Here is an 11,452-nt window from a genome sequence, read left to right as displayed (position 1 = left end):
TTATAATCTACCATAGGTTCACAGCCCATTGTATCCAATCAGATATAATCTACTAGCAGAACAGACTTAATTCATCAAATCTGTGTCTGCTCTCTGTTTTACATCATTGCACTGTTATTAGACAAGACCATTAGAGTGCTGCTTTGTACAGTATATTGCTATGTACTGCTGATTATTTACATTATAGCAGGTTTTAAATCATTATGCGATGCAGATACCATTTATGAATGAGCATATTGAGGCACATCGTTTTTTTTTCTTTCTGCTTTTGTAAGTGTAAAATTGTAAATAGTGTAAAATTTGAATGTTTCCAGTAGAAAAAAAACAAAAATTGTAAATGTTTGGGGTTACTGTTTCCCATATGAGTGCTGCCAAAGATTTGGGGGGGGGGGGGTTATTTACTTAAGGAAATTCCACTTTGCACTGCAAGTGCACTTGAAAGTGCTTGAATCAGAAAAGGGCTGGCGACTTGGATGCTCTTGAATCAGTGCCGGTTCACACTTGTGCGATGGCAGACATCTCATGTAATTCGCAGCGCACTGCTGTTCACATTACATGCGATGTCTGTGCGGGTGCGATGTCAGCCATACAGATAGTATGACTGATATAGCACCGCATTCGGTCCAAACACACACAGGACCCTTTTTTCTGTTCGGACCAGAATCGGATCGCATGTGTGTTCACACATATGCGATCCGATTTATGTCCGAACTGTCAGTTCGCAGTGCGATATGTGAGCTGAAATGGGGGTGTCGTTAACATATAATGACACTCCCCATCAGATCGCATATGGCAGTGTGAACTGCCGTGTGTGTCAAGTGCGATGCGGGAACCCGCAGTTGATTCGCAGGGTTCTCGCATCGCAGCAGTGTGAACCCAGCCTAAAAGTCCTTTATTTGGTTACATGGGTACAGGCTGCACTGATGCGTTTAGGCTAAGACACCTTCATCAAATGCTTTGATGAAGGCTTCTTAGCCGAAACACGTCAGAGTAGCCTGTACCCATGTAATCAAATAAAGGACTTGTATTCAAGAGAATCCAAGTCGCCAGCCCTTTTCTGATTCAAGCACTGCATTTTGGGGCTTGAATGTTCTGGCTAGAGCACCGGTTCACAGTTCATCATATTGGCAGTGAAGCTGGGGTATCATTTTGCTTCTCTCGCACTTGAAAGTGCACTTGGAAGTAAAGTCGCTGTAGATCCGAGGGGGACATGCAAGGAAAATAAAAAACAGTATTTTAGCTTGCACATGATTGAAAAAATCAGCAGAGCTTCTCCTCATTTCAGATCTACCCCTTAGATGTAGAGCGACTGCACTTTTAGTGTACTTTCAAGTGCACTTGCAGTGCAAAGTGGATTTTCCTTTCGTAAATAACCCCCTAAGTCTGGTCACATAATTTACCAGTCATTTACAGGCAATTTTTTCATCTTAAAAGTCCAAGAATTACAAGCCTGCCGAATGGTTGCATCTACACCCAGCTAAAATAATCCTTCTCTTCTTAATAAGTTTATGGTCAAAGTATTAAAACATTGGGTTGTCTGTTTTGTACATACCCTACCCAAGATCTACCTTTTAATATGTCTACAAAATCCTAAACTGATTTTACAGTCCTCTTTGATGAGGACTGGCACAGAAAGCAAAGATGGTATTGCTATAGATGGTAAAACTACTATTATAAAGACTTGCATGCAACTATTGTGATATCTTTTAGGGTCATCCTGCTCCACCACGCTCTATATAGAATGGAACCATTTACTGCATGTGCACCACCAAAATCCAACACAAGATTCACATTCACGGCAGCAACAGAGTCTACTATTCATTTTATTGAGGGATCTTCACTTCTATCACCATCCTAAACTAACCCAGTTCTTGTTTGCCAGTCCCTTGTTACTTTGTAGTACACAAAGTCCTTATAATACACTTACAGCAGCATTAAACTCAAAACAAAAACTAATATTGCAGCTTACCAACTCTTCATTGTGGTTGCTTCAATTTTGTTTAAAGGCTTTTTACCTCCCCCCCCCCCCCCCTCTAGTGATCCAGCCAGTAATGCAATTCCTGTCTTGGGGTGTTTCCGTGCCACACTAGGGGCAACTGAGACACTTTTGGACAGCAGCACTGCCAATCTGGAGAAAGGCTAGTTTTCATTTATGACAGAAAAGATCAATAGGGTCTCTTTTGTCATAAGTCCTACCTGTCAGTGTGTTTTTTTTTTCTTTTTTTTAATGCTTCAATACCAATTAAGGTTGAACATGTTTTTGCCAGAACCAGACTTTTTTTTTTTAGGGGGACCCAGGTCATTCCACTTGCTATGTCATCTGTCTACTAATACACAAAAGTTGTTGTAAATGCTTTATTGCAGCCTCCCTATTATCATGATTATCTCCATTGAGAAGAGGAGATTAGGGGGGATATGATAAACATGCATAAATAAATGCGTGAACTTGGTGGTGAGTTATTCACTTTAACGTCATCACAGAGAATGGGGGGGGGGGGGGGGGGCACACTTTATCTCCAAGGGAAAGAGATTTCATCTCCAAATACGAAAAGGTATCTTCATAGTAAGAGCTGTGAAAATGTTGAATAGACTCCCTCTAGAGGTGGTTCTGGCCAGCTCAGTAGGTTGCTTTAAAAAAGGCTTGGATTCTTTCCCAAATGTACATAATATAACTGTATACTAACCTTTATAGGTAAAGTTGATCCAGGGAATATCATATTCCATCTCAGGGGCTCAGAAAATATTCCCCCCCCCCCGCTGTAGCAAATTGTATCATGCTTTTCTGGGGTATTTTTTGCCTTCCTCTGGATCAACTGTCGGTATACGATTGTGTTTATGGAATTGTACGATTTTTTTTTTTTTTTTTTTTTAACCAGACTGACTATGAAACTATTGCCTAGAATTATTATTTTTTTTATTGGCTGAGGAGCTCACAACAAAACTGTTTGATGGGATAGCAAGAGGAATAGCATAAGCCATCTTATGACTCTTGTGGACAACAAGTTTATGATAAAAAACACACTATTCTAAATTATATAATAGAAAGCTGAAGTTTGTAATTTTTTTCTCCTGAAAGCATAATTATTAAAACCTTTTAAAGCACAACTACTTCAACCAGAACTGTTGTGTTATTTTTTTATCCTCTCCCTGTGCCAGCAGGACAAGAAAAAATGGTAGTTGTTTTCACAGGGACAGGAAGACATAGCAATGGTTAACTGACAACAATTCAAACCCTACATTATTTTACTGAACACAACTTTTTTTCTTTTTTTTTTTTTTTTGTCAGTCGGTGTCACCATTTAAATTGGGACTTGGACAAAAAAAAATAATACTTGTGAAAAGGCAGGATTTTAAATGCGGAAGAGACCTACTGTGCTGCTTCTGCATTAAGTACTGTTACCTGCTTGTTCGCTATGTACACTGAGCTGAGCACAATTGGCTTAATGTACAATTTCGTCACCTACCGAGATGAATGAACTCCTACGAATACAAGGGAGTCATGTCATTCCTGTCCACCAATCAAAATGAGTTAAGGTCACAACATGTCAGCAGCCGGTGAGGGAAGGAAACAAAAGACCACTGATTAAAAATAAAGCCCTGACAAATGTTCTATCGCTATTACCCTATCCTTTCTCTGTCCAATAAAAAAAAAAATTTGTCTGGAACTGGATTTTAAACAATATACTGTATCTTTCATCAACAGCTGATAAATGGGATAATTGTTTTTAGAATATGAAATATTACTACTTTTTGCAAACAATAGCTTTCAAACTGAGCTGTTTGTGTCAAGCCAATTTCAGATTTCTATTGATTTAGTCATAACATAAAAAAGCAGGCTTATAGAATGAAAAAAAACAGTAATATACATTATTATCTTCCACCTACATTCAGAGCTTGTAAATAAATTTTGATAACGTCTGAGTTGCAGATCTGAAATTTTACTTCCCTTTAATCCTATGCTATGAATGTCCTCTGCTGTGAGGATCCCTTCAAAAATCCCATTTGAACTGCTCCCTATACATGCATTTGTCAGAATTGAGTCTCTTACAGCATACTTGTACAAAATCAACGAAGAGTCTGCCAAGAGAACTATATACAATAGATTCTTTCCATAAAGCATCTTGAGTAACTTAAAGTGCAATTTAGGTTCACTAATTGCTCTCCACTTACCTAAACTTCAGTTTGGATAAATATTTATTTAAAGGTGTTCTAAATCCTTAAGGTTTTTCACCCTAATGCATTCCTCACATTAAGGTGAAAAACCTTCTGTGCTGCAGCTGCCCTCAGACCCCCCCCTCCCCCCCATTTTTCTTACCCGAGCCGATCCAGCGATGTGGATCCAGACACTGTCTCTTTCCTCATTGGACAGAGTGATAGCAGCAGGAGTCATTGGCTCCCGCTGCTGTCAATCAAATCCTGTGACATCCTCTTTATCGGGTGCCCCCACGGAAAGCCACCTTCCCTGGGGGCACCCATGCGGGCTCGCTCCATTGACACAGACAGTGGGGCAGAGTCTCACTGTCTGTGTCAATGGAGCAAGCCCGCATGGGTGCCCCCAGGGAAGGCGGCCTGTAGTGCTGGGGGGACCCCAAAGAGGGGGATCAGAGCTGCTTTATGCAAAACCATTGCACAGAGTGGTAAGTATAGGCATGTTTGTTATTTTTATAAAAAAAATAAAAAAAGGAAGGTTTACAACCACTTTAAGGCTAAATTGGGGTTCCCGCTTGCACATCTGACAATTTAAAAAAAAATACTACTGAATAGCATTTATCTAGTGATTCCCCTGTGCTCTTATTGCATGGGCAATACATTGCAATCGTGACAGCTCCACAAGGCTGTCTTTAAAATTGCTAAGGTGACTACATGTTGGGAGATGCCACAAACATCAGTGAATAAGTAGAATAATAAAAGCAGAAAGTGTGACGAGTAGTTTCTCGAAAGCAATGGCATTGTATAATTTTTTTAAAGAAACCATAAATATGTACAATTACAGTTTCCAGAGCGCACACAATTTCAATATTTTTCTATTTACAGTAGAAAATAGAAAAAAAAATGATTCACTACTTTTCCAGCTCTTTATAAATATATCTACATCTCATTAGCTTAATAAAGCAACGTAAACCATAGGTGGAAATAATAAAGTTGTTTTCTGGCAAAATCTGTTGATCAGAATTGTGCCAAGGTCAGGTTAATGTAGCAGGTGTGCAGAGGTGGTGAGTCTCTTGTGTTGGTTTCATCAAGGGTAATAGACATTCTGCAGGTCTTTCCAGCACAATGGTATCATTTAAAAGCACAGTAAATGAAAGTGCAGATGCTAACAGACTCTGTTGACTACAAAGTTTCCTCCTTGCACATCTGAAGTCAGGCATTAGTTGCACGTTCCATCCAAGTGTTGAGTTGACAGCACTGCTGCACTCATTACACAATTATAACATTCTAGATATCTACAAAGAAAAGGTTGAAGTCTGTAAAGGCCTCTGAGTTTCTTCACTGCAGCCCAAATCCTTCTGCATTGGAAATGGCAATTGTCAGCTTCTGCTTTAATTCCTTCTTTGTTTTGTAGGGTGGTAAACACAGCTGGTTAAAGCACGTGTGTGAAACTGGCAACCTAAAAAGGACAGACAGACACATTAAGAAGATTTATATCAGCTACTTGCAAGATGTTAAGTAAAATGAATAGCAGTTTTGCAGGGGAACTATTTTTCTGTGGAATTGGGTTCCTCTCATGGCTCAGTATCTGTCCCTGGTTGCATTCCACAGTCAAACTTTAAAGGGTAACTTCACTTTAGTTAGAAAAAAAATGGCAAATAAAGAAAAAATAATATAGCGCATATAATCGCAACACTAATCATATTGTAATCAAATGTTATTAAAAATTACCTTTTTCAATCTGCAGCCACTATAATTTTATGAGAATGCATTGCAATATGGCTACCTGGAGTTTTCTGTACACAGAATGTGACCACCCCCCAGAAACATAATTTCCTGCTTCTGTGATTGGCTCACCAATCTTCCCACAAGTCTGCCTAAGATACAAGTCAGATTTCATGCATCCCCTTCAACAAAAATGTCATTTTTGGAGAGATACTTTCAATAGGAACACGTCTAAAGGGATTCAGGCCCAGCAAATTTCCTCATTAGTGCTCTGCAGATGCACACCTGACAGGTATATATGAAACCACTCCCATTAGACCCACTCAGAACAGAGGCACAGAGAAACACAAAGGGATTTCTTCAGAACAAAGGGTAGGACTCTGCAACAAATTTTTGTTATAATCCTTGCACTGTACATAGATCATCCAGAGGGACTCGACACGAGTGGAGTTACGCTTTAATCATAGGTGAAGAAACATTTAACTTTACGTGCCCTGGTATCAGTGTAGGCATTTCTGTGACTGTTCTAAAACCTTGTTCTGCCAAGCGGTGCAGGATTGAACCCTGCTTTGTCCATTTTTTTTATTCTGATGAATCAAAGACCTGTCCACGATGAGCATGTGATTTGGAGAGTGAGCCACAGAAAAAGGTACACCATACAAAGGAACAACAGAACGTAGATTTGATACCATAGTCAGATAAAAGACACACAGCAAAAGGGCCTGCAAAAAGACACACAGCAAAGAAGAGTGCGTTGAAGCTGCATAGGGAGAAGAAAGGTAAATGTGCCGTAAAGCTGTACAGAAAATAGGCCATTAACCACTTCCCAACCGGCGTGATGATGTACGTCGGCATAATGGCACGGGCAGGCAAACTGGCATACAGGTACATCCATTTGTATTTGCCGCCCTGCCATCGCATGTCCCGCAGACTCGATTGCTTCAGGGATACCCGCGATCGTCTCATGGGGAGGCTGAACGGGGAGATGCCGATGTAAACAGCATCTCCCTGTTCTACCTAGCAACAAGTGACACTGATCTCTGCTCCATGTGATTGGAGCAGAGATCAGTGTTCACTAAGACATAGCCCAGCCCCCCACAGTTAGTAACATGCCCCTAGGACACACTTAACCCCTACACTGCCACCCCCTGGTCAACCCCTTCACTGCCCGTGTCATTTACACAGGAATCTGTGAATTTGTATAGCACTGATTGCTGTATAAATGACAATGGTCCCAAAAATGTGTCAAAAATGTCTGATCTGTCTGCCATAATGTTGCAGTCACAATAAAAATCGCTGATCGCCGCCATTACTAGTAAAAAATATATATATTAATAAAAATGCCATAAAACGATCCCCTATTTTGTAAACGCTATAAATTTTGCACAAACCAATCAATAATCACTTATTGCTAATTTTTTTTTACCAAAAATATGTAGAAGAATGCGTATCGGCCTAAACTGAGGAAAAAAAATGTGTTTTTATATATTTTTGGGGGATATTTATTATAGCAAAAAGTTAAAAAAATTGTTGCTCTATTTTTGCTTATAGCGCAAAAAATAAAAAACGCAGGGGTGATCAAATACCACCAAAAGAAAGCTATATTTGTGGGAAAAAAAGGACGTCAATTTTGTTTGGGAGCCACGTCGAATAACTGCGCAATTGTCAGTTAAAGCGACGCTGTGCCGTATCGCAAAAAGTGGTCTGGTCTTAAGCCAGCAAAATGGTCTGGTCTGAAAGTGGTTAAGCTACATGGGGAGCAGTCGGGGAGTGTACCTCACACAGTCAAGGTACAGGGCTTCAAACCTTATTGTCAGAAAGTAAGCACAAATCACAGGAGTAGCAAGCTATGGAGAAAGAAACCTGGTGAAGAGTGAGTTAACCTGAAAAACAGCAGATGGGTTGAAACTGAGGCCTGCAGAAAATCATTGTGTACTGAGTAGAGCAGAGGAAATGTAGTGGAACACTGTGTAGAAGAGAAAACAGCAAGGTGGTGCATGAGTATGAGGATGTAAAACGTGCAATGACAAACACACAAAGAGCTCCCTTGCTGCTTGAAACGATAAGGAGTTTTGAGGGGGATGTTTGTTAAGCCCCTTCTTTTTTTTATGAATTCTTTATTTAAGGCTTTTCATAACAGTAACAAAAAAGGTAAAGGGAAATATGAACTTCAGTAGCCCCTGAAGATATGCATGCACACAAAACAAGTTGGAAGGAGTTACGTGCTGACGTCACGCTGCGGCTTCCATTTCTGGGAGCGGTAGCCATCTTAGTAAGTGAAGGTCCCCACATGGTAGATTTGCACTCTGCTAAATATTGGTGTATGGATTTAATGGATGGATAGAAGCTGAATTTATGCGTAAACTACTACACTAAATGCCTTTTTCTGTGGCACCCGTGTGGGGAACGTTTCTCCTAAGCTTAATATATCAGTTGTGCCCTCTGAACAAGTGGAGGATGGATCTACACGTGGATGGATTCCCATACTGTGATGCCCTGCATGTGCTAAAAATGCTGTCTGCTGCCTTTCTGATGTAGCTTAATAGCTGGTAAGTGTGCAATGGTGGTGGTTTGGAGTAACACTATTCTCAGGGCTGGGCTCATGCTATTTACGAGCAGCTCTTTTCTTTAAGTGCACAGAGGCTACTCATCTGTCGGTTAATTAACCACTTCAGCCCCGGACCAATTAACAGCCTAAGGACCAGAGGTCTTTTTACAATTTCGCACTGCACTGCTTTAACTGGTAATTGTGCGGTCATGCAATGTTGTACCCAAACGAAATTTGCGTTCTTTTCTTCCCACAAATAGAGCTTTCTTTTGATGGTATTTGATTGCCTCTCCGATTTTTATTTTTTGCGATATAAATGGAAAAAGACCGAAAATTTAGAGAAAAAATTATATTTTATACTTTTTGTTATAAGAAAAATCGAATAAACTCAATTTTAGTCATACATTTAGGGCAAAATGTATTCAGCCACATGTCTTTAGTAAAAAAAATGTCAATAAGCCTATATTTATTGGTTTGCGCAAAAGTTATAGCGTCTACAAACTAGAGTACATTTTCTGGAATTTACACAGCTTTTAATTTACGACTGCCTATCTCATTTCTTGAGGTGCTAAAATGGCAGGGCAGTACAAACTCCCCCCAAATGACCCCATTTTGGAAAGTAGACACCCCAAGGAACTTGTGGAGAGGCATGTTGAGGCCATTGAATATTTTTTTTTTTGTCCCAAGTGATTGAATAATGACAAAAAAAAAAAAAGTTTACAAAAAGTTGTCACTAAATGATATATTGCTCACACATGCCATAGTTATATGTGGAATTGCACCCCAAAATATATTCTGCTGCTTCTCCTGAGTACGGGGATACCACATATGTGGGACTATTTGGGAGTCTAGCCGCGTACGGCACCCCGAAAACCAATCACTGCCTTCAGGATTTCTAATGCCCCGTACACACGAGAGGGATTAAGTCTGACAGACTTCCGACGGAGTTCTAGCGGAGTTCCGCCGGAGTTCTGGCGGACTTTTCGACCGAACGGACTTGACCACACACCATCACACCAAACTCCGACGGAGTCGAACGTGATGACGTACGACTGGATTCGACGTAGGAAGTTCATAGACAGTAGCCAATAGCTGCCCTAGCGTCGGTTTTAGTCCGTCGGAGTAGCACACACACGAGCGAATTTTTCGAAGGGGACCGGGTCCGGCGGAGTTCCGTCGGGAAAATTTGAAGCATGCTTCATTTCTAAAGTCCGTCAGACTTTTGCGAAGCTAAAGTCCGTTGCAGCCCACACACGATCGGATAGTCTGACGGACTCAGTCCGTCGGAGTTTGGATGTCGAAAAGTCCGCTCGTGTGTACGGGGCATAAGGGTGCAAATTTTTGATTTCACTCCTCACTACCTATCACAGTTTCGAAGGCCATAAAATGCCAAAATAACACAAAACCCCCCCAAATGACCCCATTTTGGAAAATAGACACCCCAAGGAAGTTGTGGAGAGGCATGTTGAGTCCATTAAATATTTTATATTTTGCCACAAGTTGCAGGAATTTTTTTTTTTTTGCACAAAGTTGTCACTAAATGATATATTGCTCACACATGCTATGGGCATAGGTGAAATTACACCCCAAAATAAATTCTGCTGCTTCTCCCGAGTATGGGGATACCACATGTGGGGGACTTTTTGGGAGCCTAGCCACGTACGGGACCCCGAAAACCAAGCACTGCCTTCCGGATTTAAATATAAAATGCTACCAAAAAAACTGTTAGCGATCGCAGGGATCAGGCCTGACTCTGCGAACGCTGCAGTTATGTGTTTAGTGTTTTGTAAGTGACAGTGATCGATCGATACTGCACTTGGGTGGGCTGGGCAGAGGGGCAAAACGCAGGTGCCAGCAGGTATCTGGGCTGATCCCGCTAACAATGCGTTTTTTTGGAACCCTAAACTGCTGGGGATGCTAGTATAGATCTGATCAGATCATATATTGATCTGTTCAGATTCTATACCACTACGGGAGGTTTATGCTTTGCGCGTGGGTGTTAGCGGTACTGGCACTAACCTAGCGCTGCCTGGGGCGACGCAGACCCTGACCCTAAAACCTAATTGATATCACCCGCCGGGTGATCAGGGGGTTAAACCTTTATTGGGTAATAAATGGTGGGTGCCCTGATGCTATAAAAAGCAAACTAACCAGAGTCACCCGTAACACTTATACGGTGATCACTGGTGAAAGGGTTAACTAGGGGCAATTAGGGGGTTCAAATTTTTATTAGGTAGTATATGGGGGTCCCTGGCGCTATATAAAAACCTGAAGGGGAACCTAAATAACTAACTAGCTACCTAGCGACACTAGTGACACTAATGCAGCGATCAGAAAAATGATTGCTTAGTGACACTGGTGAAAGGGGGTGAAAGGGTTAACTAGGGGCAATCAGGGGGTTAAAACCATTATTGGGTAGTATATCGGGGTACCTAGCGCTATAAAAACCTGGCGGTGAACCTAAAAAAATAACTAGCTACCTAGCGACATCAGTGACACTAATGCAGCGATCAGAAAAACGATCGCTTAGTGATACTGGCAAAAGGGGGTGAAAGGGTTAACTAGGGGCAATCAGGGGGTTAAAACCATTATTGGGTAGTATATCGGGGTACCTAGCGCTATAAAAACCTGGCGGTGAACCTAAAAAAATAACTAGCTACCTAGCGACACTAATGCAGCGATCAGAAAAATGATCGCTTAGTGACACTGGCAAAAGGGGGTGAAAGGGTTAACTCTAGGGGCAATCAGGGGGTTAAACCTTTATTGGGGGGTGGTAGGGGGCTACCCTGGACCTAACACTAACTGCCCTGACAGTTTTTACTTTTACAACTGACACTGAATGCAGTGATCAGTAAATAAATGATTGCTTAGTGACACTGGCGAAAGGGGGTGAAAGGGTTAACTAGGGGCAATCAGGGGGTTCAAATTTTTATTAGGTAGTATATGGGGGTCCCTGGCGCTATATAAAAACCTGAAGGGGAACCTAAATAACTAACTGGCTACCTAGCGACACTAGTGACACTAATGCAG

General features: G+C 41.2%; 1 protein-coding gene across 2 annotated transcripts in view; it reads right to left on the bottom strand.

Moving 5' to 3' along the window:
* Window positions 1-273: 273 nt before the first annotated feature.
* Window positions 274-11,452, bottom strand: part of HECTD2 (HECT domain E3 ubiquitin protein ligase 2) — a 144,586-nt gene continuing 133,407 nt past the window's right edge. For both annotated transcript variants that reach the window (XM_077454220.1, XM_077454221.1), the window contains exon 21: window positions 274-5,608. In XM_077454220.1, the coding sequence (XP_077310346.1) occupies window positions 5,488-5,608 (121 nt within the window). In that variant the 3' untranslated portion in view covers window positions 274-5,487. The remainder of the gene's footprint in view (window positions 5,609-11,452) is intronic.

The sequence above is a fragment of the Lithobates pipiens genome, unplaced genomic scaffold (assembly GCF_037356315.1).
Source record: "Lithobates pipiens isolate NorthernLeopardFrog02 unplaced genomic scaffold, aLitPip1_a1.2 Scaffold_25, whole genome shotgun sequence".
NCBI lineage: Eukaryota > Metazoa > Chordata > Amphibia > Anura > Ranidae > Lithobates > Lithobates pipiens.
Note: the sequence above shows the minus strand (reverse complement) of the source record. Positions and strands in the feature narration are given on the sequence as shown.